The following is a 24,470-nucleotide window of genomic DNA, read 5'->3' on the forward strand; positions in this document are numbered from 1 at the left end:
TATAACATGAAGCACACGATCACTACTGTATCATCACACACAGCGCTGATAAAGGAAATGCACTAAAGCAGGATAGGCATCTGCTGCTAGCTGCCTTTTAGCTGATTACGTTTTTAATTGACTGTAAACGAGATGGCACTGTAGATACTGTTTACACCATGTCAGTGTGTGTGTGAGACAGACAGAGATAAGGGGATGGATGATGTTTTTGTCGTGAACAGTAGGACACTCATATTTTGTCATGTTCTAGGGAGGGGAAAAAATCAAATTTAAATGAAGGATCAATTATTATCTACTTATTGTGGGAATTTATTTGTCAATCGAACATTTAGTCATTAATGGTTAGTTAATGGAGGATGAAAAAGTTCAGGTGCAAAGAGGAAAAGCACACTGACAGACGTCATGACACGACAGACTGGAATTGAAACCGGCCGCTGCCACAGTTTATGTAGCATCCACTCTACCAGGTGAACTACCAGGTGTCCCAGTGGCACTTTTATTGAGTCGTTTCCTTCGACAAGCATGTTGTGTCCATGAGACAGCCAGGTGTCAACATGTTCTCACACATTATGACAACAACAGGTTAATTGTCAGTGACAATAAAAATGGCACATAACCCTAACCAAACATTTTCGATACATATGTACAGTATCTGCTGTATATCTACTGTTGTGAAACTGATCGGTTTCATGTTGTGGACCAGCAGTGCTATGAGACTGGGTTGGCTGAGGCCAGTGGATTTGATGTCTTATTTATTGATCTCACTTGGAACATTTCCCATTTCAGTAATCAAACATGATCAGCTGGGCTCAGCAGTCCTAATGACCCACAGCTCACTCCTTCTGTTCTGACTGCTTCCTAACACTGTTCCCCAACACATTGAAAGAGACTTTCCCCCCCTGTTTCATTAAACTGTTGCATATCTAACTTATTCGAGGGGATGTAACATCTTCAGCGTAGTTTCTTTCCTGATCTCTGATAATAATAAAGAAATGACTTTCTCTTGTCATGGCTTATTTACTCAGGAATGAGTCCTGACCAACTTTAGCTTGCCAACCTCTTTTGGCATGTCCACACGTACATAACATTCTACATGTAGTCCACACATGCGTAATCAAACTCAAACACACAGCGCTGTCATCACCTCCTCTTACCTCCTCCTGCCTCCAAGTGAATAAATGGTCCCAAATCTGTAACCTTTGGCAGCATCTGGAAAGAAACTAATCATAAAAACTGTGGAAACAAACAGTCACAGGGACTTTTCTTTCCTTTTATTAGGCAATTTATTACATCAAAATTCGAAATATGGATGAAACTTTAATCTGATTTTGATTATCCAGAAGACTCCTGCATCATCCAGAAATTGAAACCTTAAGCAAGATACAAATCCAGGGCTGGCCAGCACCCAGCTGCCTGCTGATAGCCCAGACCAGCTCCCAGGTATGTGAGCATCTGTAAACCAACCAAGCAGGTGAAACAAACCGGTGTTGAGAGAGTGTACTTGAGTAACCCTGTCCCACAGGTAGAAAAAGGTGATTTAGATGTGAGGATCAGCCGTGCTCTCAGAGACATGGCTTCATGTCCCTGCCATCGCCTGCTGTGCTGTCCTTATTAACCACTCCCTGCAGACATTCAGGAGCGAGCCACCACCTTCAGGCTAATTTTAGGCCATCTGTACCAATGCCAACTCATTAGCCTGATTCCTAGCGCTAAACCAGGACTTTATTTATTATCAGTGTCACCCCACCCATGTCCGTCTATATTATACTTTACAGCTCGATTATTTACAGAGATAACTTATCATGTGTGTAGATTCAACACAGCGCTGTCAACACCGATGCAGTTACCTCTGCATGCTGCTGATGCAGAAATACTCTTACGTTTCAGACATTTGTTTATGCAGCTTCGCTGACTGACATCACTTCGAGATTAGTAAAAAAATTCTCACTAAAAAGACCGTGACCTTTCCTCTCTATATAAATACACACTACAAAGACTATTTATATCCCGCATTCTGTGGGAAAACATCTCTAACCTGCCCCCATCACTCTGCTTTGAGGTTTTATTGGTGATGCCTACACATGCACCAGTGTGGCAGATGCGATATCTGCAGGTACTTCTTCATTTATAAAGGCCTTAAGAGGAAAATCGCCATTTCAGATTTGCAGACCTGGTGTCACGACTGGCTTTAATTTTCCACAAGTTAGGTCCAAACTTGATAAAGCAGCTTTTAATCTTAGTGCACCAGACTGCTCTAAAGTCATCATTTGGACAGTTTCTACATTTAGATAAGGTGGCTTGTGTTATCACACACAGATGCTTCTGAGGAGCAGATTTTCTAATTTGTTCTCATTCTTTGCTTTCACACTATCAACAGAAAAGAAAGAAAGAAAAGTTGTCATTGATAGTAATTAAAGTCAGATGTCCCCCCTTTAAAAAATATCCCCATCTGTTGATGATGTTTAGCCGTCGCTTTCTGGGAGTATTTGTTTGACTTTCTCTGCCTTCATAGTGATCACACTCGAAGCTTCTAAAACAGATAAAAATCAGCTGTGGAGAAGTGTGTTTGTTGCCATTTGTGTTTCTTTCATAACAGGCCTGTTATGTGTTATGTAAAGTACTTTGTAATGCCTCTTTATCAAAATCTGCCACACAAATAAACTGGCTCGTAGGCCAGCACGGATCCAGCTATGAGAGCTGTGCAGTTAGCAAAATGCAGGACAGGAATGTGGAGCTTCCTTGTGGATAGTTAATAAATGTTTAGCTAATGAAAGCAGCAGGTGAAAGTGGTTAGGAGCTGAATGAGACCATTTATTCTGTCAGATGATGTAAAGTGACCTAAGCTCCAGTTAAACATTATCACAGTAAAATTGTGGTGAAACTTCATATGGACTTCTGTTAAAATATTGAAGAGAGGGACACATAAGACAAGATTTATCTGTGAGAATGAAAGAAAGTCCTTTTAAATGTTTGCTCTAATATTGTTTGATTCCACATCCATGTAGAAAGATGCTTTAAAAAAAATTGATTTGATAATTGTTTCCTTGAATGAATTCGTAACATGTTTGTGTGCCCGGAAAGAGATATTGATGCAGACACTGGTGCTATGAAAAAGTGGAAAAGTCCACAGGAAGGCACACAGTGGGTGATGGTAGTAATGAGATGAGATGTCTGCATGTCTTTTACATTTGTCCATGTGAGCGCTCAATTACCCTCTCAGAACCCATTACCCTCACTTTATCCACAATATACTTTACGTTCCATTTACTCAGAGTTGCTCCAGTCAAGCATTCATTGATGGATCTCGTCACCAAAGGGAAAAAAAACTGAGGAAAGTTCAGGGTGTGTTGGTGAAAATATGTCTTAATGGCCTGATCAATGCAGTTTTCAGTCATGCTTGCATGCATGCGTCATCTTGTCAAGAAAGAAAGAAATTAGCAAGCAGAGTGTTGTATGTGATGTCTACCTGTGGTTTGTGACAGCTGATGCTTTGTCGACCACAGTTATTCCAGTCTGGTTGTCCTTAGAATGTTGTCAGTTCACCACAGACAGGTCCTGTCTTACACTTATGGATCATTTTTCCCTCTCTGGAGCAGCAAAGATCTTTCCCTCTCACAAATCTTCAATTTCAGAGACTGAGCATTGTTGGCAATCTGTGCATCTTGATGATTGACAGGTGATCCCTGAGTACTGCAGTGAAGGAGGCATTAACAAGTGAACTAAAGAACAACTATAATAAAACAAAAATAAGGATGTGAAGCCACCACTTAATTTGTTTTCATGCAGTGTGTTTTAGTGACATTCAGTACCCTTTCCACTGCAGATTTATGCGTTTAATGTGTTTTTGTGTCCATCAAGAATCCAATGTTACCGAAGAGGAGCAACAAGTCTTTATATGTGTGTGTGTTTTGGTGTGCTGGCTACTGCCAGTTGGAGGATATTTCATGGTTTGATTGCCAAACCAATTGGTTTTTGAGTCATTTCTCCAGTTCCTCTGTTTCCTGCTGCTGCTGTCACTTAACATAACACCGCTGCTTTAAAACTCTTTGGGATAAAGTTGTTTATTTTTTTGCTTTTGGCCGATCATTGCTGAGTTGAACTGACAGGAGCTCTGCTTTCTGTTTGACATTCTTTAAGTTTTAAATATAGCAACCCGATATGTCCATCATCTTTCCACCAGATCACTGTCAATTGAGGTGAAGGATGTATGAGTGTGTGCAATGTGTCCGTCTTCATTTATAATGCAGTGTGACTTTAATTTGAGAATTCAGTCACACAGTCTGAAAGGTTGAAAAGTTCTCGAGTTTCTTATAACATTCGCCTTTTCACTTAGAAGTAATACTATAAGTAACACTGAAAACGTACAACACGTGTGACATCACTTCTTTAATCTGATTATGTGGTAGTCACAGTCAATAAAATGTACTTTTTAAAATGCATCTTGGGCATAATCCATTTTTCCATACTTTGATTCTTAATATAATAAAATTACTAACACAAAAATGTTTTGGGTCTTCCAATTTTTTATTCCAAGTTAGACTTATTTTTGTAGCATGTCCTGGTTAGGACATGAAGAATATGCTAGTAGGAGTTTTGTGTACACATGCATACAGTTCATACAGTATATGCAACAAGATCAGCTCAGTACATGAACCAGCTGGTATGTTTAGGAGGAGAAACACCAACTTAAGAACAAAAAGGTTGGACATAAACAGGTGCAGATATTGAAACTTTTAATAAACTCTCCTACTAATATCACATTCTTGATTTCCTCAGTTAACCAATTCCTCTAATACTCTGCCTTTTCTTGCATTACACTTCCTGAATTGTTCCATTATACAGTACTAGGGACTATTTTTAACTGCCTTACAGCAACTGTGTGGTTCAATCATGATGCTGCTTCCATTGCTGGTTTTGGAAATGTGCACAGTGCAGACACTTTACCGCTGTATATGTAACAAGAGACAACCTTCCTTACTCAAACATTAAAGATTACAGGAGGATATACTGAAGAGAATGATATGTCTCCTTGGCAACAGTACCAGAGACTCCTCCTCCATGTACAAACAAACAAATGTGCATATGAGCGCGCACACACACAGTTCAACCCGCTCACAATCTGAGGTGTGAGATTATGTGAGAAGTATTTACTTCCCACCTGACAAGAGAAGAAGTGAGAGTTAAGGAGCATTTAATTAGCTGCGGTTATTGTGCTATGTGAGCAATGCAATGGTGCAATCAAGTTAATATGATTCACAACTTTTATGCTTTTTACAAACACTCTCTGTACTTGTGGGAACAATGGTGGAGATTCCTGGTGGAGATTTTTTTTGTTTATGCAGCATGAAATATCCGTGTGTGTGTGTGTGTGTGTGTGGAGAATCTTGTACCGCCCCTTGTAAAAGTGTTTCATCACATCTGCAGATTGTTTAAATCATTTTTCAAAGATGTGACATTTTGCTTTTGTGCATGTCCGTGCAGGTGTGTGTGTGTCAAAATGATGAGTGATTATCATCAGGACCAAAGAGGAGCAAATTCCCTAGAACGGGTTAACATTATTAAGGTGTACACTGGCTGTCAACAGACACTTGGCAACACAGGGAAAACTATAGGCAATATAAACTTTCATTAAGTTTTCAGATGTGCGTTAGAGCCCTGTAGATCAGGAAGACATCCAGATGGCTTCTAATTACAGCTCACTGTAGATGAGTCAGGTCGTCCTCCTACGTCATGTCTGCCTGTTTGTTGTTGTTTATCAGTCAACCTATCTATCTATCTATCTATCTATCTATCTATCTATCTATCTATCTATCTATCTATCTATCTATCTATCTATCTATCTATCTATCTATCTATCTATCTATCTATCTATCTATCTATCTATCTATCTATCTATCTATCTATCTATCTATCTATCTATCTATCTACTCTAATGTATCCGAATGACCCCCACTGACATGTTTGATTTTTCATATATAATGCAAATAATAACTTGTACTTGTACAGCAAATAAACAGACAGAAAAGCAGCCACCATCTTCTTGCCCCTTGCTTCAAAGTTCATCCTGTTCTATTTAGCTCTGTGTCAGTCAGATGTGAAATGAACACGGTGAGCTGTGAAAACACGCCTACCTGGATGCGGATCACACAGAAGAATCACAGCAACCAGTCAGAAATATTGCTCCTCTGTCTCATCTCTTTCTTTCTCTCTCTCTCTTTTCTTTTCTTAGAAATTCAGATTAAGCAAAATATTATCTCATTTGTAACAGCAGCAATGTGAGGGTGTGTGGGGAGTAGCTGGATGGCCTGTGTTAGTTTTGATGATTTCTGTGTTTAAGTGTGTGTGTTTTTTTTCTTTGAAAGAGGATAATTCTGATTACACTTTGCTCTGTGCATCATTTAGGATGCAAACAGTAATCAGCAAATTCTCTGTGTGCTGAACGCAATCCAATCTGTGCACTATTGTTGAGCTAAATTATGCCTTCAGAAACTTGACATTTAATTATATTTATTGTGTTTATAATCAGGTTTGCTTTTCTCCCATCACTGGGACAAACTCAGTGAACACAGGGCCCACTACAAAATGGGTCAGGAACCTCTGTGTGTATCAAAATATACATTTTTTTGCACATATTTTTTAAGCATTAAACAGCTCCATCACCCTCAACATTACATTTGAGTAGCCGGTATCTGACCTTTGACCCCCAAAAAAGGAAAATTCCCTTGGGGTAATCATTAAAGTGTGGCATCAATAAGACAAACAAATATGCTGATTTAATCTGGCAGACACAGCTGCTGCCTGGTGCAGACTAAATTATTAGTCCAGGCCAGTTACACTGCACACACTCTTATTATACTACAGTACAGTATTTTTGATGTAGTCAGCTCGGAGGGCATGTTCCGGAGACATACTTTCTGAGCAGTTTCCCATCATGGGTTATTGTAATAGTTGCTATTATTAACTTCTAGTCATTTAAAGATAAACACAAAGTGACCCCTCAAGTGGATATTTTCAAGAAACACTCTCACTATATATAACTTCAGCGCAGAGGCCTGTGTATCAGTCTAACACCCATGTGCACACCAACAGGGCTCTAATCCAGGACTCCAAAAAGTTTGAAATTATTCATCCCACCATCCCTGCAAGAGTTACACAGAGTGAGAGTAAGACTAAAATAACACAGAATTTAACACCAGGCACCAATAAAGGTGACATAAATCAATGTCACCCTATGTAGAAACATGCAAGCATGGAAAGTACAATTTTTATGCTTGGTGTCAATGTGCATCACAGGCTTCGGAAAATAATAAAAAGTCTGTGTGAATATCCTCACATGGTTCTAATGTGTTCAAACAAAAAAAGATGATGCTATTTATTTTATTTATGTTCTTCAGCCAAACACACTCAGCCTGTATCTGCCCTTCCCTGAAGAAACTAAGCCTTTGACAGAAAAACTTGGAACTTTTCTTGTCACATCGGTTTCGTTTGAGTATTTCCACAACAATTTTTTTTTTGCAGGATATGCACGTCTCTTGACACACGTCTGGACAAGTCTGAAAAGCTGTGATTACAGACTTCTCGGCCTTTTTTGGCTCTGAGGACCTGCAAACAAATGAAGACCAGCCTCACAGAGTCAGACTGTAACTGTAACTGTTTTTTCATGCCTTGACACAGTCAGAGCAAGTATTACTTACATTGGAAGTAGCAAATGTTGATCTGCCCGTGTAGGTTTAGTGTTGTTGATGGGTTGCTGTCAGGTGATGATTGCAATAAGAGCAGACAGCGGTCATAAAAGGGCAGAGACACAGATGTAGCAGGAGCTTTAAACTGATAAGGATTCTGCAGCTGCACCAATGAAAAGTGCATGAACAGACGTTTAATGTATCATGAAAGACGGCATGACTCAATGGCAGCTGATTGGTCCACCAATGGTTAAAAATGATCATTCAGATTGAGTATTGGAGTTAATGTACCGCCCACCACTCTCTTAATTTGCTTTCATTTTAATTAACTTGCCCACCATTAGACTATTGTTGTTTAAAAATCAGGTTAAATAGGTGGTGCAGATTGGATCCTCAAATTCAGAGAATCAGGACAGAAGTGGCTGACCTTTGACCTCCCTTTACAAGAGGCAAAGAAAGGAATTTCCCTTGCGTCGCTCACCGAAGCATGGTATTGCTGTAAACTAAAATGCTGATTTATTCTGGCAGACACAGCTGCTGCCTGTTGCAGACTATTTCCCTTATAAATATCACACATATTCAAGCTGTGATCCAGTTACTTATTTGAAAAACTAATATCACATTTTTGGCGCCGCAATGCTGCCACAAGATAGACAAACAAGGAGGAAAAAATGCAGCCAGTTTGTACACGCAAGCTGGATACTATTTTCAGCTGAGTTACTGCAAGAGCCAGCACATTTACACCATGACTGTGTGTGTTTGTATTACCAGGGCTGTAGCATGGGGTGATGAGGACTCTCCTCTGCTGATCTCAATGCAGATGACCAGTGATGGCCACAGCATCACCTCCACTGTAAGTCAGTTTAAAGCTGTGGCGTACAATTAAACTACAGTTTAAACTATCTCCACTCCAGCTCCTAAACTTAATTTAAATATATCTCTCCTTGTAGTTTGTTGGATGACATAATAAAAACACAGCAGCAGCAGCAGCAGCAACAGGACCAACAGAAGCAGCAGGAGTTCTTGAGCTCCCTGGAGTCTGTGGTTCTCACCATCTTCCTCTCCATCATCATCATCATGACAGTGTTTGGCAACCTGTTGGTCATGGTGGCACTCTGCAAGGACAGACATCTACGGTGAGCTGGTTGTCTTTTCTGTCCACACTGTTTGAGAACTTGATGCTGTAACCTTAAAATCTGTCAATAACTGCCTGCAAGGTTAGAAACTGATCTAAAAAAGTTGTGGTGTGCTTTAAAACTTGGTGAAGACATATGTGACAAAGCCACAGCCTGTTTGTCTCTGACTATTTAAGCTGGAAACACACATATTGCTGAGGTTTTCTAAGAGACTGTTGAAAAAAACATCCACATGCAACAAATAAAACAACTGAGACATTGTCCCAAACCACTTGTGGAGGCAATCGGGGACACATTTGCCCCTTATTTGTTTCATGTTTTGAAAGTCCAACAGTGACAGGTGTGAGTTCTTTAGATTAGAACTGGCAATTATCCAGGGTTGGGTTGCAGAGGCAGCAGCCTAAGCAGAAAAAATCAGACCTCCCACTCCTCAGCTACATCCTCCAGCTCATCCGGGCAAGATACCGGGGGATTCCTAGTCCAGCTCCGAGATATCATCCTTCCACCATGTCCTCGTGTTACTAGGTCTGCCCCTGGGCCTCCTCCAGGTTGAACATGCTCAGAAGACCTCACTGTCTGTATATCGCCACCTTCATGGGGTGGAGGTTTCCCAAGAATTATGTTGTTGGGGCAATAGCCTCTGGTAGGGTCAACCAAGTCAACTTGGACCTATAGGCGAGAGCAATTCAAAATTCCATCATGTGTATTCTTAAAGTGTTATTGGTTACGTTTTTTTCTCTATTTTCCATAACAAGGGTTTATGTGTCTGATAGAGCAGTGGTCCCCAACCACCGGGCCGGGGACCGGTACCGGTCCGTGGGTCATTTGGTACCGGGCCGCACAGAAAGACTGAGCAAAACATATATTATTCATTATCTGAGTCTGAAAGCTGTTTCATTTATAAATCGATCAGATTCATCCGCCTGTGCCTTTAAGCACCTGTCCAGACGCTTGTCTCGGTCACGGGATATGGCCCCCAAAATTAAGCCCACAAGCTAGCAAAAATGAATATAAAACAAACGTCTTTGGAGAGCTTCTTCGGAAAGGGGAAAAGGCCTAACGAGGAGACAGAAGAAGAGGAGCCTACCCCTTCAAAGAAAAAGAAACCCGCATTTAAAAGACTATATCAGGAGTCCTATTTAAAATACAGATTTATTGCAACAGGTGAGTCTCACACACCAAGTCCTCTCTGAGTGATATGTGGCGACAGACTCGCAAATGAGGCAACGAAGCCTTCAAAACTGCGAGATCGAGCACCCTGCATTAAAAGACAAGCCATGGAGTTTTTTGAAAGAAGAAAACATGAACAAGAAGGACAGAAGCAATTAATGACGGCCAAAACAAAACTACGGAATGGACTGGACATAAGAAACGCACTTCTGGTGTCATTGTCTCCCATTATCCCCAGATGGGATCGCCTCATTGCTGAGAAAGCTCAAAGGCTCCCACTAATTAAGCATAAGAGTAAGTAAGTAAGTCTGTTTATGCGCTTTGTTTTTATTTTTTATTTTTTTCTGTGCCGGTCCGTGAAAGTATTGTTTTACATGATACCGGTCCATGGTGCAAAAAAGGTTGGGGACCGCTGTGATAGAGAATATGAAATGCTAGAGCACTCAGGTGCAGCCTGTTCTAAAAACTCTTCCTGGTTGGACAGGTAGATTGCTATTTGATACTTGTCACAACTTCCCCAAAATCCAGTTAAAAGGTCAGTAAGTAATAAAAAAAAAAGTTTGAAGCACAATGGTAAAACACACCTCAATTTGTTGTCTTTCCTCTCAGAAAGAAAAAGACCAACTACTTCATCGTGTCCTTGGCATTCGCTGACTTGCTGGTTGCGTTGGTTGTGATGCCATTTGCTGCGATCGAGCTCACCACCGGCCAGTGGCGCTATGGAGAGATTTTCTGCCTGGTGCGAACATCTCTGGATGTCTTGTTGACTACAGCCTCCATCCTGCACCTCTGCTGCATTGCACTGGATAGGTTTGTGAGAGGAATCTATAAATACAATGCAGCCCAAATCCTATGTAGACTATTGTTGGTGTTGTTTTTACATTTGTGTGCATGTGTGTTACTCCAGGTATTACGCTATCTGCTGCCAGCCGCTGGTCTACAGACACAAGATGACCCCGGTGAGAGTGGCAGTCATGCTCAGCGGCTGCTGGCTCATCCCCACCTTCATCTCCTTCTTACCCATCATGCAAAGCTGGAATGTCATCGGGATTGAGGACATTGTGAGTCCTTAAGATCAGAGGCGAGAGACACAGTAATGAGCTAAAGGAAAGAACGGTTTCTGATCAAATACCAACCCAAACATGCTGCATATTTTATCACATGAAATAGTCCATATACAGAACTATGTCCTTTCTGGGAGGGCAGCATTTACCTCTCCAGTGCAATATTCAGGCTTTCAAATAACATTTAAAATCCCTTGAACAATGATGCCGTAATGCAGTGATCAGAAAACAATTTCAGTCCCTCTGAAGCATTTCTTGCTGCGAGCAAAGACAGCACTTCAGCGGGGCAGTGTCCTCTGTTTCAGATATGTTTCGGTGTAAGGTTATTTCCGAGCTGCCTTGAAATGAGCAGCAGGACTCCCAGAGGCAGGCGAGGACAGATAAATTTATTCATCCAGACTTAATGAAATTCGCGGCTCTTTTCTCTGTCTTTCCCAAACAACAGTGCTCTGTTTTGACCAGCTGGCTGGCTGGATGTCTAGAAGTCATATGTCACACCTAAAATTGCACGGCATGTGAAAAGAGTGCATTTAGTTCATTATTTGTGTGTTTTTTGTCTCCTCTGTGTGCCTTTCTGTTATCATTGTACTACTATACCAAAAAAGGAATTGTCTGAAATGTTCTTCTCACTTCAGCTGTTTCAGTAACAGTGACATAAGTTAAACAATATGGTACAGTATGTCTGTTTGGTTTGAACCGCTTCTGCTCCATTTTCACAAAAGAAATAATGAGCCTCTACACATTTGCTGGTGTGATGTTTTCTCTGCTCTTTTGAAAGCACTTCATGTGTTCTAAATAATAATAATACACCTAACATCGGGTTTACTGCTCAAAAAAACGAACAGTTCATTACCATGCTGTATCCAAGCAGATGTACTCCATCAGGGGATGATGATAAAATTCATCTCAGAGCTTGAGGCCCTTCTTCCTGCAGATTTTTAATTTACTTTGACCGACTCATGGTTTCAATTGAGGACAAAGATATGGGCAACTGGCCAGATAGAATAAACTGTGTTTAGTAGAAAGGGATAACACAAAGCACTTTATTATTGCAACATTTAGCATGCTACCGCTTTCTTAAGTGTACCTTAAAGGCTGGAGGCAGGAGGAGTCAATCAGCCTGTGTCTTTCCAAAGTTTAAAAACTCAACAGCTACAAGAGTGTGGTCCATGCACATACCACAAACCACATGGGTTTTGTTTCTACGGCATTGCCAAGCTTTGGAGTGACAGTCTTCCTTTTTTCCTGAGAATTTTCAGCTACAGCAGTCTACATGCCTAGCATGGGTGCCTGTCGTCACCAGGAAAATGTCAAATAAGTTTGGCTCTCAAGGCCTACAGAGCAACTGGTGTTTACATCTTTGGCACCCTGCTGGAGTTGTATGACTTTGAGTTGTCTCCAATGTTAGCCAAGAAAATGGCAGAGGAGGACCTAAAAATAAGAGAGGCTGAACAATTGGTGAAGCGTCCGCCATGCACCCCACTTTGTGGACATCTTGGCCTAAAACTTACAACAAATATAGATTCCTTATTAGACAGTTTCATGGTAGTCCTTTCCCCTTTTCTGCCCAACAAGCTTATCCTCATGTGGTTCCAAACACACAAACCATTTGTTAATTCTGTCTTCTCTCCTGACAGATCGAAGAGAGGCGAGCATTGATAGGAGCCAACGACACAAGCTGTGTGTTCATGGTCAACCGTCCGTACGCCCTGATCTGCTCCGCAGTGGCCTTCTACGTCCCATTGGCCCTCATGGTCCTAGCCTACCAACGTATCTATGTCACTGCCATGACACATGTAAGGCAGATAGAGACGCTTCAGCGTGCCGGCTCCGCTCCTGTCAGCGGGACTGATCCAGTCACCACTGTGAGATCATCCACCTCTTCGGATCCATTGGAGCACTACCGCCTTAGGACAACAACGGGTTCCTCCTCTTCAGAGCAGGCTCCTATGGCAAATAGCCGCATGCGCATTGAGACTAAGGCTGCCAAGACTCTGGCAATTATAATGGGGTGTTTCTGCCTGTGCTGGGCGCCCTTCTTCATCACCAATGTGGTGGATCCCTTCATCCACTACTCAGTACCCTGGCAGCTATGGACAGCCTGGCTGTGGCTTGGGTACATTAACTCAGGGTTGAACCCCTTCCTGTATGCCTTCCTGAACCGGGCTTTTCGGAGGGCGTTTCTGGTGATTCTCTGCTGTGGGGATGAGCGGTACACCCGGCAAGGGAGCTGCTCCTATGGGCACACCCACAGAGCATACTCAGCAGCATCAGCCAACGGGACTTCCATGGCACTGAGGTAAACACACTACAAAGACACAGTCACATCTGCACCAAGCCAAAAAAGATATTTAATCTCATCCTTTGTCTGTGAACTGATGAAAAAGTTTGGTGTGAAAGAGAGTAACTGCATGTGTGAAAAAGTCATTGTAAACGTGTGGGTGTGTTACAAGGCTATCACAGAACAGAAATAAAGTTTTCGGGCCGGTAACAAGGGCAACATGCCTCTTTCTCTTCAAAGGGACCGAGACCTACATTCAGACCTACATTACCCTCCTAGCCTATGCGAATACCTGCTTTCTTTGTATTTGTCTTGGTGCATTTAACTGTGGACAGACTGAACTTTTTTTTTACTAATTTCTCCTTCTTCTTGAGCTGCACAGATTAGATATTTTTTAATCCATGTTCATGGTCAAAGCAGCTGGGAAGTCCAAGAGATGGAACATTTAAAAGAAAACTGTGAAATTACTCTAACAGTCAAGTCCTCTGGAGCACACTGTGTACTTGTACTGGGTTTGATCATGAGCTGCACTTCTCCTTAGAAGAATATATGAATATGAATATATGAAGCTAACATTTTAGCTTCAACCTAGATTTTTGTAACACTCTGCTTGCACAGTAGCAGCCTGAGAGGTGATATAAATAGAGAGATAAAGAAATACAAAGGCAGCAACAGCAAGATGTAGCAGGTAGGAATGACATACTATGTCATGACATCAGGATCCAGTCCAGTGTTCTACTAAGAAAAGCCTGGAGCTGCTAAGGTGGCTTTTATCAATGGGAAATCCCAAACACAGGACACCGACTCAAGGAGAACATTTATTTGCTGTCAGGGGAGTCCCTATGGGTGGAGGCGAGGATAACTTGCAGGCGATGGTGGCTCCTAAAGAAGCATAGCAGAAGTGGTGTGAGCGTGACTGGACGACTGATCTCAAGTTTAGAATGCACAATTCTAATTGTCTAGTGATATGCTACAGCATTTGACACAATCTGGTTGGTGGGTGAGAAATGAGTTGTTAAATTTCTGTGAATTAAACTTTAGGTGCAGTCATATAGTAACAGAACTGGAGTGGTTACACCAGGAAAAATAGACTGAATTATTCTTTTTTCTAGTAAAAAATGAATAATAAATTTTATTGAAATTGATTAATTGAAACAGATTTTTGGATTGGTTTGATCCTTGACTTTAAAGTGTGTTGCCATAGAGAGGCCCTCAATAATAATAAAAAAAAAGCTAAAAGTCAAAATGCTTCAGTGCTTTTAATGTTGTTGTTTAACATATACTCGGTCATTTCTCCATAAAAATCTGTCAACTTGCAAAGAGACAAATTACATTTTTCCAAATTTGTCTTTTTTTTGGAATCTTTAATTTAATTATAACATATTACAGTAGTAGTCGAGCGGTATGTTTGTCTTTTTCACAGCAGGGCTTGTGTTGATGTTAATGGGGGTGATTTAGTTGACGGCTGTGTTTGTGCTCTCAGCTCCTTCGAGTTGGGAGGATGATAGAGGAGGTGACCTGCTTGCGTCTGCACTGTTTAACTTTAACACAAGTGCTTCACCGCTGGAGAGAAACAAAGGCGAACACAAATGACGCACAAATAATCTGTACAAAATATGTGCAAAGTGTCTGAAAGCCTGTGCATCTTCTTACACTGCAGGACTGAGTGAATTATATGGAGTAATCAGTCCTTCTATACGTAAGAAACGTGCTGATAATGTGTGTATGGTGGCCTTCTTGTCTGTTTCTATGGGCTGTGGGTGCATTTTTGCACTCTTGTTGTGTGTGTACAGCAAACAGTGTTAACTTCAATCTGATGTCCTCTCTTTTAAAATCCTTCTCGGACAGAAAACAGACTTAGAAAATCAGATTAGAGCTGACGGGATACTGGAAACTGAAATTACTGGAGGAATCCTGTCAAATTATTTTGTCAGCGTTGGGGCGGTCTCTGTGGGCGGATGGTGTGTTTGTTCGTCTGGCTGTTAAAATTACCAACAAATGTCTTTTGTCTTTTTCTGTTCCTGTGCATATGTGTTCCATGGCAGACATGCCAAAGGCAGAACTCTTTGGTCTATTATTACATTGACATTCTAAAAGAAAACAAAAAAACATTTAGGTGATTTTTAAGCGATTGCTTTTAGTCAGCCGTTGATTAATTTCTCTCCCTGCACTTCAAAAGCATTCATGCTTTAGTGGATTGCAGGTTTCCTAGAATTCCTGCTCCGTTCATTGAAGGATGATATGATTTTTTTTTCCACTACATAATTTCTGGGGCTATTTTTTCCTGACACACTTTAGACACACACACACACAGCTCCGGTAGTGATTAGAGTCATAACAAAGACCTTGTGTTGTGCCTACTAGTTGTAGAAAAGACATCTAGAGCATCTGAAACAGATTAAAGCTGTTGAGTAAATAAAGCACCGTCCCTCACGTTCTTGTGTTGCAGCAGTTAGAAGATACTCTAACACGTTGTTGTTGTTGTTGTTATTCTATTATTATTCATTCAATCTGTCTGCTGTTCGAAAAAAACTTAATCAGAATGACCTGGATTTGGAAGCTAACTTTCCATATTACTCTATCCATGTCTAAATGGCATCAAATATTACAATACTGTACTATAAATACTATGATGGTTTGAGGTTACTTAATGAAAACAAATACCTTCTTTTCCAAATGAATTCTTTGCTGCTATTTTAACACAAATCATGTGCCAAATAGAAAAACATGAACGCATGATGCATATTACAAATTTGTTTACACTTACACTGTCAGACATCAGGATTACATAGATTTGTTTGGATCATGGACGTCCCAGTCGCACACTGAAAACTCTTTGATCAGTTGATTTCTTGGCAGTTAGCATAAGAGCTAGCCAGGTTATTCTAAAACAGTTTTTCAACAATTTGTATGTATTTATCTAGGTGAAATCAATTTTTACCTTCTAAAGGTCATGAGCTGTAGTGTATCTGAACTTTAAGCACAAAACAAACTTCATTATTGGACAAAAAGAGAGCAGCATGATGTCTTGATTCATAGCTGTGGCTGTAAAAGCTTCAAGTTTACTCCTCTGGATTAATTTTATGGTATTAGTTTTTCACACTTGATCTCACCTCTCCTCTCCTCTGGTCTTTATCTCAGTCATCATTATCTCCCTTGGAGCAGCTGACACATTCAACAGTGTGGGCTGCATGTGTGAGCTTAAAAAATAAAAGCATGAGAGTCACACAAAAAAAAGAAATGTGGAAGCAGATAATGCAGGCTTTTATTGTACCCAGACTCCACTTTGCAAATCAGCTGTGAAGAATATTTATTAATACAATAGTCTATATAGTAAAAGTGCTGTGAGAAAGCCAAAGTGTTATCATGAGAACTTGTCCCCCCTTAAATATCTGGTGGGAAAAATAACAAGCTACATCTCAGAACGTCAAACTCTTCCTGTAACAGTTAATCAACTTCAGGGTGATCTGTCCCGAGTTCACCTTCAGCTCCTCATAGAGATACAAGCGCCGCTGAATTCCATCCAAGCAGCATGTGTGTGTGTGTAGGTGTGATTTGAGCCGGCTGTCAGTGCCACAGCAGTTTGTTTAGCCGTTTAAAAACAGCAGAAATTGAAGTCTCTCTGGAATGAATGTCATCTGGGAGACGACTGCAGGTGGAGGCCACACTGCCACACACACACACACACACACACAGTGCATGAATCTCTTCTGTTTTTCCACCCTTGAATGTTTCGTTGTTTTGATTATTGAGATAAGGTGAAACTTTCAGCTCCATTTATGGAAATTAGGTCTATGCACATGCACTCAGGAGGGAAGAAGACAAATGAGCTATGAGAGCATAAATATACAAATACTACAATAACAAAACCTGGAAGGTACAGCTGCATTATCCAGAATGTAAATGATTGTGGGGCATGTTAAAGGGAGACTCTACTGATTTTACACACGCAAGATCAATTTCATAGAAGTTAGAAGAGAGTGTCTGAGGTGAAAACATGCTTATGCTTATGTTCATGGGCATGACAATGCTGTATATTAATGTTTATACACTGAGATACGGCAACTGAAAATTGTTAAGGCCCTATATCAATCTGTGGCAAAGATGAAAATAAGGATATGAATACATAAACATTCTGCTATATCTATCCATTTTTGCCCCTTTAGATGTTTTCACATGCATTATGGGAAATTAATATATAAGGCTGCACAGTGTTTACCTTTCAAAGCCATGTCACACTGTGTTGCACCTCCTACTTGAGCTACATGCTTTCATCTTCCAGTAATTGAAAGCTTGCTGTACTCGTCGATGCTCAGCTGTCACTCACACATGGTTTGTTCTTCATATCGTCAGAACATCCTCATGTCGTATACGTCAAAGCGGCATCAAAACATGATCATGTACCTTCCTAGTCTTCACCCTTATTTCCGGGCTTAAACACTGTCTGCGGGTGAAGAAGGTGAAAGAGAGCGAGTTTAAGTCAACCACAGACACTTAGCTTATACACACAGACCAGGGAAGTGTAAACACTCCAGTCTGTGATTTATTATGAGACTTGTATGATTTATTATCGTTTGATTGAAACCTCAGATGCTCCAGCTGCTCCTCTCATCCACATCCCGCTTTCTGTCTGTTAGCACTTCCATCTTTTGTTGTTGTTGTTGTTGTTATTGTTGAATTTAGTGTGAAATGTTTTTTTTTTCTCTGTCACTACCTGCCATTCTTTCCTGAAAGCATTTTGAGAATTACCTGCCCTTTTTGTGTCACCCGCAGATGAGAGGTGTCTCTCATTTTAAGAAAGGAAAAGGGCAGTGTGAGTAAATCATGAAACTGTTTTAGCAAAATAATCATTCAAAAAAACAACATTATGAAAATATCTAACCCAGACTGCCTTATGTCCCACTTTGGCTTGAGGACATCAGCTGCTGTCAACTTTCTGAACTCATCTGGGGCTCCAAATGAAACACCCCCCCCCTCCCACCTCAGTCTGATGTATCTCTGCTCTGCTGGGCGATAGAAACCGTTTGCCTGGTGACGAATTGGACGCTGAAGTGTACCCACCTGGGCTAATCAGCTCTTTGAAATCATATTAGGACATTCTATTTTCTGAGAGGGACCAAAGGCTTGCTTATTTTTGTACATGAAGAACCCATCCAGCTCAGCTCCATCTTCAGCCAGCCTTTGAACATTACAGGAACTAATAAAAATAAATGTCCTACACAGGATTGCAAATTTAAGCATTAAATACTATTAACCTCAGCTGACCCTTGGTTTAACAGATAAAGTTTCATTTCACTTGAGTTAAACATCATGACTAAACCATGTGTGTAGCTGATGGATTTTCTGCAGACCGTCATGGCTTCTCACCTCTACAACAACAACATCAAACCCACCCAGCTGTACATCCTCTGTAGCTCGTGACACAAACAGCACAAGCCAGACAGTGGATAAATACTGCATGTTTTGATGAGTTGAACGTGTGATCACACCAACAAACTGTCCAAAAAAACCCTGAAATTGTTGGCCCTGTCACTGTGTTCCGTTACGTCTGGTGGTCACGGCCAAATTTTAAACAGATTAGGATTGGTAAACAAATATCACATTACTAAATTACTCACTGGACGTTCTCCTGACCTGTTCTGTCCTGCCAGGTTTGCAACTGGTTCCAACCAGGAGCACCTGCTGTGAGTCAGATCAATGATTTGGACATAGATAGCTCTCATCACATGCCCGGCAGTTTAAAGCCTTTATGAGATTTTGGTGCTGAAGTCAGCGCTGTCTTAAAAAGGACACAAAACAAACAGTGTAACTGTGTACATTGAATTGAATACATCAATACAGCATTAAGAGTGTAGGTAGGAAAAGTATGTGAGACTAATGACATCAACAAAAGCTAATTTTTGAGTTTGCTATGAACAGAAGCATGTGACTTAGCTCGAGCAGATGTGTAAGGAATAATGGTCCTGAATGTTGTGCAGGTCTGATGTGCAGCTACAGGAAATGCTTGTTTGAAGTTATTGCTGCTAACGGAGGTTCAAACGTTTATTAAATCCGCGGGTTCTCCTCTCCTCTCCTCCTCCACTGGGATTTCTTAATGTGTGTGTTCAATAAAGACGCAAACGATAATTGTTTGTGCTGTCACCGTAAGCATATTGTGCTTGGCATTTCATGACAGATGAATGCAGAGGATGTTTGTCTTACAACCCACACCGCGCAGTTTGTTTTAGCTTCAGGTGAATCACATACTTTACATTTCTCAGTCCATCCAAATAAATAATGAATTTGTGTCTGATACAGATGATAGAAAGGCTCAGTTTAAATCTGATGGAAGCACGGGCGGTGAGCATGTGGATGGAATTTAAATTCGGGGCTAAGGTTTTGGACATTCTCTGGATTTGTTTTTGTTGTTGTGATCATCTGTTTTGATTTTATAGTCTCCGCAGAGCAAATTTCCCCCTCAAAGGAGGACAGAGATGTAATTCAGTTCAATTCAGGTAAATTGTTTTCTAGGAAACAGGTTGTACTCTCAGTGGCAGCTACAGTAGCCCCTCCTTGTGTGCTCAACATTAAATACGACTTTACTGCCCCTTGTTGCTTGATGAACTATAAACTCTGTCTCCGTGCTGTACGTGTGGGCGTAGATGATGTCTGGTAGCATACTGCTGCGTTTTATAGGTGGGATAAATGATGGGGAAAAAATGTTTTTGAGAATGAGTGAGAAAAAAATGATGGCTATCCTGTTTGAGGTCAAAGTGGGAGCAAGAAGTAACGACAGAGCAGAAATCAGATGGTGGCTGAAAAAACTGAGAGCTCCTCTGATAGCCAAACAAGGACGGAGACCCCTCATGGTTGCCCCTCTTCCTCCACTGATGGTAGTCGCAAATGGTCATGTGTTGTCCCCGTAAACAACTTGGTCATCAGCAGTCAGCGTGAAGGCATGGTACTGTGAAAAAGGACACATGGTCAGAATGAATATTGTTACTACTTCATAGCCCAGTCGGGTCGTGCTTATTCTGTATTTGCTGCGTTTGTTTCATTTCATTGTGGTAAAAGCTAATAAATGTCATGAATACAATCATCAGTACGGCGAACAGGCATTGGTGAAGGTCTTGGTGTAGCCAGACTGTGGTTAAACAAGGTTACTTCATAAATCTCATTAGCATGTCATACTTCCTCCATTACACTGGTCTTTGCACACACTCACTGACCTTTCTCTAATGTGTTTTTGGTGTGTTTATTCGGGGTTTTATTGTATATTTCTGCAACAGGCTACATCAGCTCAGTTTAGCCTGGGGGGCTCTGCTGTTTGGCTGCAGAGCCGCTACACTCCGTGGTCATGCACTTTGACAACTCTTCAAAAAGTTCTTAAAGGTTTGTGATTCAAGACTTTCCGGTATAAAAAATGGGTCACTGACGGATTAGACTGTAACATAGGCTGGTTGGTGGATAATTGAATAAGAGAATTACATGTGATAGCCTGTTGACTGCTGGACACCTTGGGTGTGTGTGTGTGTCTGTGTGTTTGATTGACAGGAATATATCTGCATGTTTTTTTTGTCTGAGTTGTAGAGTACATCAGTAGTTTCAAAGTCCTCAGAGATTGCTCCAACATTTCTGGTGCAGCCAAATAAAACTGCAACGCTCGATCTGAATCTTGATCTGGCCTTGATCACTTATTTTAGTTTAACCAAGTTTTATTAAAGAAAAACATGCTCCCTCTCTCTCTCTCGCTCTCTCTCTCTCTCTCTCATGGGTATATATAGGCAGATACAGCAAGCAGGTTTCCTAATCTATAATGCAGGAGAAGCTTTATAATAAAAATACAATGGCTATAAGCAGATACACACACACACACACACACACACACACACACACTTTAGATATTTTTAGATCAAAACAGTGTGTATATGTAAGAAGTGGCAACTAGGATTTTACATTGATTCCTATTAAGACAAATCCTAATGTTTGAATAAGTTGTACTAGCATACAATTGCCTGGATCATTAAAAAAAACATGTCTATACAAACAAGGACGTGAAAGGTTGAGACATAATGGCTGGACAAGATATCATCCAATCTACAGGAAGAAGTCAGACTGATTAAACAAATGCAAATGAAAGACAAATGTGTTCATTCTATACTAGGTGCTCCACATACACACAATATGAAGTTTAAAATAGCAGCACCATCTTATTATCAAGTAGCCTATCTTTGACCAGGAAGTGAGTTGGTTTAACTTCAGAGGTACCGAAGAGGATCAGGTCCAAACCCAGATGAAATCATTTTCATTCTTCTAAAACAAAGCGTGCTCTGTCTGGAGAACGCGGTGGATTTTCTCTGTTTTCTTAAAGCTGCTGCTTGGTATACGATGGCAGGCAGAGCTGAGTGATAGGAGGGAAATTAATCTCACATCTATTAGAAGAAAATGTAATATCACATCCAGAACCACATTAAATATTTAAAGGGATCTCATCCCAATGTGGCCAAAGAAAGAAGGATATTTATAAATTAAACAATGTTATATCTATCTGTCTATAAATATCTATAATTCTATAAATATTTTGGTTCAGTAGCATACTGGCATGTTAGTGCAAACTATGCATGCCTTATATAAAGACACGTTGGTAACAATTGGAGGCGGCGCGGCTTCTTAACAGCATGGTGAACAAAAAGGAGGCTGATGAATTGAAAGCAGCCTGAAGGATGACCGCAGCTACACTCACATCACAAGCCAGGTTTTTAACATTTTATCAGATCTAACATGAGATATTTATCCAAATTCTGAAGTGACTGGTTACAGTCGAATGATCCAATGATTGTGTTTATATAGACCCAAAAAAAGTGTTCAGATCTGAATCACTTCAGCCAGTGATTGATCCTACCATTGTTGAGGTGGCTCCTGAGTGATTTCTCTAGCAATCTGTAACAACAGATGAGACTTGGGTCCACCTTTTTCAATCAGAGAGAAAGAACAATCAAAACAGTGGCAATGTTCTGACTCCTGTCACCCCCCCCCCCCCCCCCCCCCCCCCCCCCATCCCAAAAAAAAGACAAATCTATGAGTGGGGCCTTACTACGCCTCCTGAGACTATCGAGACAACATGAGAGAAGTGATATTATGGAAAGACGAGTGCATTTCCACCACAATAACGCTCCAGTTCCAACGTTCCACAGTGATGGTGGATCTGAACTCATCTTTGTTCACTTGATACTACACCCTCAGAATTTTAGCTCTTCGTCAAGATTTTAAAAACAGGAGCTATGTGCTTGCCTGTTTGCTGTGATTTCTGTTTCTCAGAGTGCAAATATACCCTGGGAGACTATGAGGAAAAAAATAAATGTGACTGACTCCTACCTGAGAGTATGATGCTAATGAAAATTCACACCTTAGATCCACCATATATATATATATATATATATATATCATCAAGGTTGCACTCATTATAGGATCTGTCAAGCGATATCTCAGCTCACTGCATTGGACACACGATCATCCATAGATAGCTGAATGTGCAACATTCAGCTATCTATGGATGCTCTGTCCTAGAAACCCAGAAAAACAGCACGAATGTTGATTCTGTTTGTGCTTCAGTCAGTCCACCCACAAGTCTGTGTGTATACTTGAACTTTTTGGGGGTTTTAATAATGTCCTCATGATGCTCGTGTGTTAGTGTGTGATCAGTGCATTTGATTTTTAAAGGAGCAAAGACTCCAGTTGCTTCCTTATAGCTGATGTTTCATTTCTGCTGTTTTCATTCGGTTTGGCCTCAGGAGCAGCAACAAGGCTCTTCAGAATCATATATATCTATATATATATATATATATATATATAGATATATAACTCTGAAATTAGAGGGGCCTGGGCTCAGGCAGCAGATATCTCATGTATTTACCACCAGGGGCAAAACAAATCTCAGAGAGTTACTAATACGACCAGGCGACTTTTATTATGTGTGTAATTTTTACATATTGTGTTACAAAAACTGTTTTCATCCCCGATCAGAGGCTGAACTTCTGCTTCCTGTTTCTTTGAGTGGGTCTTTGTGTTGTTTGGAGGATCACATGTCAAACGGGTCAGCTCAGGTGGCGAAAGGGGTGGCATGAGGTTTTGGCAGGGTGCTGTGGGAAGGCAGTATGTGAGGGATTCTTTTCTCATTTCCTCATCTCTTTCCTCTATGGCTTAATTTGACTTACTTGGTCTCTCCTCTTCTTTTCCATTTCCCTCCGTGTCTTCTTTCCATTTTTTTCTCATTGCAGGTCAGTTCACTCTCAACTTTCTACTCAAGATGTAAAGGGATCCTGTTAGAATCCATATATTCTAGTATGCTGTAGCAGCAGCCGCACTATTTCCTGTTTGTTTCGTATTATTGGAACACTTTATGGACATTATGCAGGACCTAAATGCAGGACTAGCAGGTGTGAATTATCATTCACCTCCAGTAATTCTTGGATTTTGGGTCGATGCATCTTCTGACACCCAGATGATCTGTCCAACATATTTGTTTTACTGGGTTAGCCTTATTGGCCCAGATTCCAGTGTATCAGAATGAATTCACACTGACGATTAGCCAATGTTATTCCCCCAAGAGTCGGAGCTTTTCCAAGTGGTGCTTCAGCCTGTACTTGTTGTTCTTGTACTAACTACATAGTGTGTGAGAACGGACAGTGACGAAAAAAAAGTGGATAATTTTATAAAAGTTCCAACTTTACCTTGTGACCTCTGTTGATCAGAATGGTCAGTGTTTACAAGAAGTACAAAGAGTCTCACTCTTTTAATAGTATCTGTATCTGTCCAGCTAGAGGATGTTAAAAGGGCAATCCACCAGCCACACGCTCAGTTTCAGACCAATTTGCCACTACATCGTGCCACCCTGCTCCTCAGCATTCTTATGGGAAAAAAAACGTCTTATCTTCTCTCCCCATCAGCACTCCCTCCTTACTACTTTGGCTCTGGAAGTGAGGAGATAAGAGTGAAATGTGATTATTTAATGTCCCTGAAAGATATTAGCAGAAAATGAAAGGAACACAAACCTCTCCTCTCTGTCGTGTTGATCTCTCCTAAGGTCACATTTACGGATCAGATGATGTTTTTTTTTTACACGAGCGACTTGGTGTCTGTCTTAACAGTGACCACAGTA

At 40.8% G+C, this 24,470-nt stretch overlaps 1 protein-coding gene across 1 annotated transcript in view; it reads left to right on the top strand.

The window, feature by feature from the left end:
- LOC114443773 (5-hydroxytryptamine receptor 4) overlaps nt 1-24,470 on the top strand; it is a 30,175-nt gene that overhangs the window by 914 nt on the left and 4,791 nt on the right. The window contains exons 2-6 of the mRNA XM_028418082.1: nt 8,454-8,535; nt 8,633-8,818; nt 10,598-10,798; nt 10,896-11,049; nt 12,690-13,351. Coding sequence (XP_028273883.1) covers nt 8,513-8,535; nt 8,633-8,818; nt 10,598-10,798; nt 10,896-11,049; nt 12,690-13,351 — 1,226 coding nt within the window. The 5' untranslated portion in view covers nt 8,454-8,512. The remainder of the gene's footprint in view (nt 1-8,453; nt 8,536-8,632; nt 8,819-10,597; nt 10,799-10,895; nt 11,050-12,689; nt 13,352-24,470) is intronic.

Source organism: Parambassis ranga, chromosome 12, assembly GCF_900634625.1.
Source record: "Parambassis ranga chromosome 12, fParRan2.1, whole genome shotgun sequence".
Classification (NCBI taxonomy): domain Eukaryota; kingdom Metazoa; phylum Chordata; class Actinopteri; family Ambassidae; genus Parambassis; species Parambassis ranga.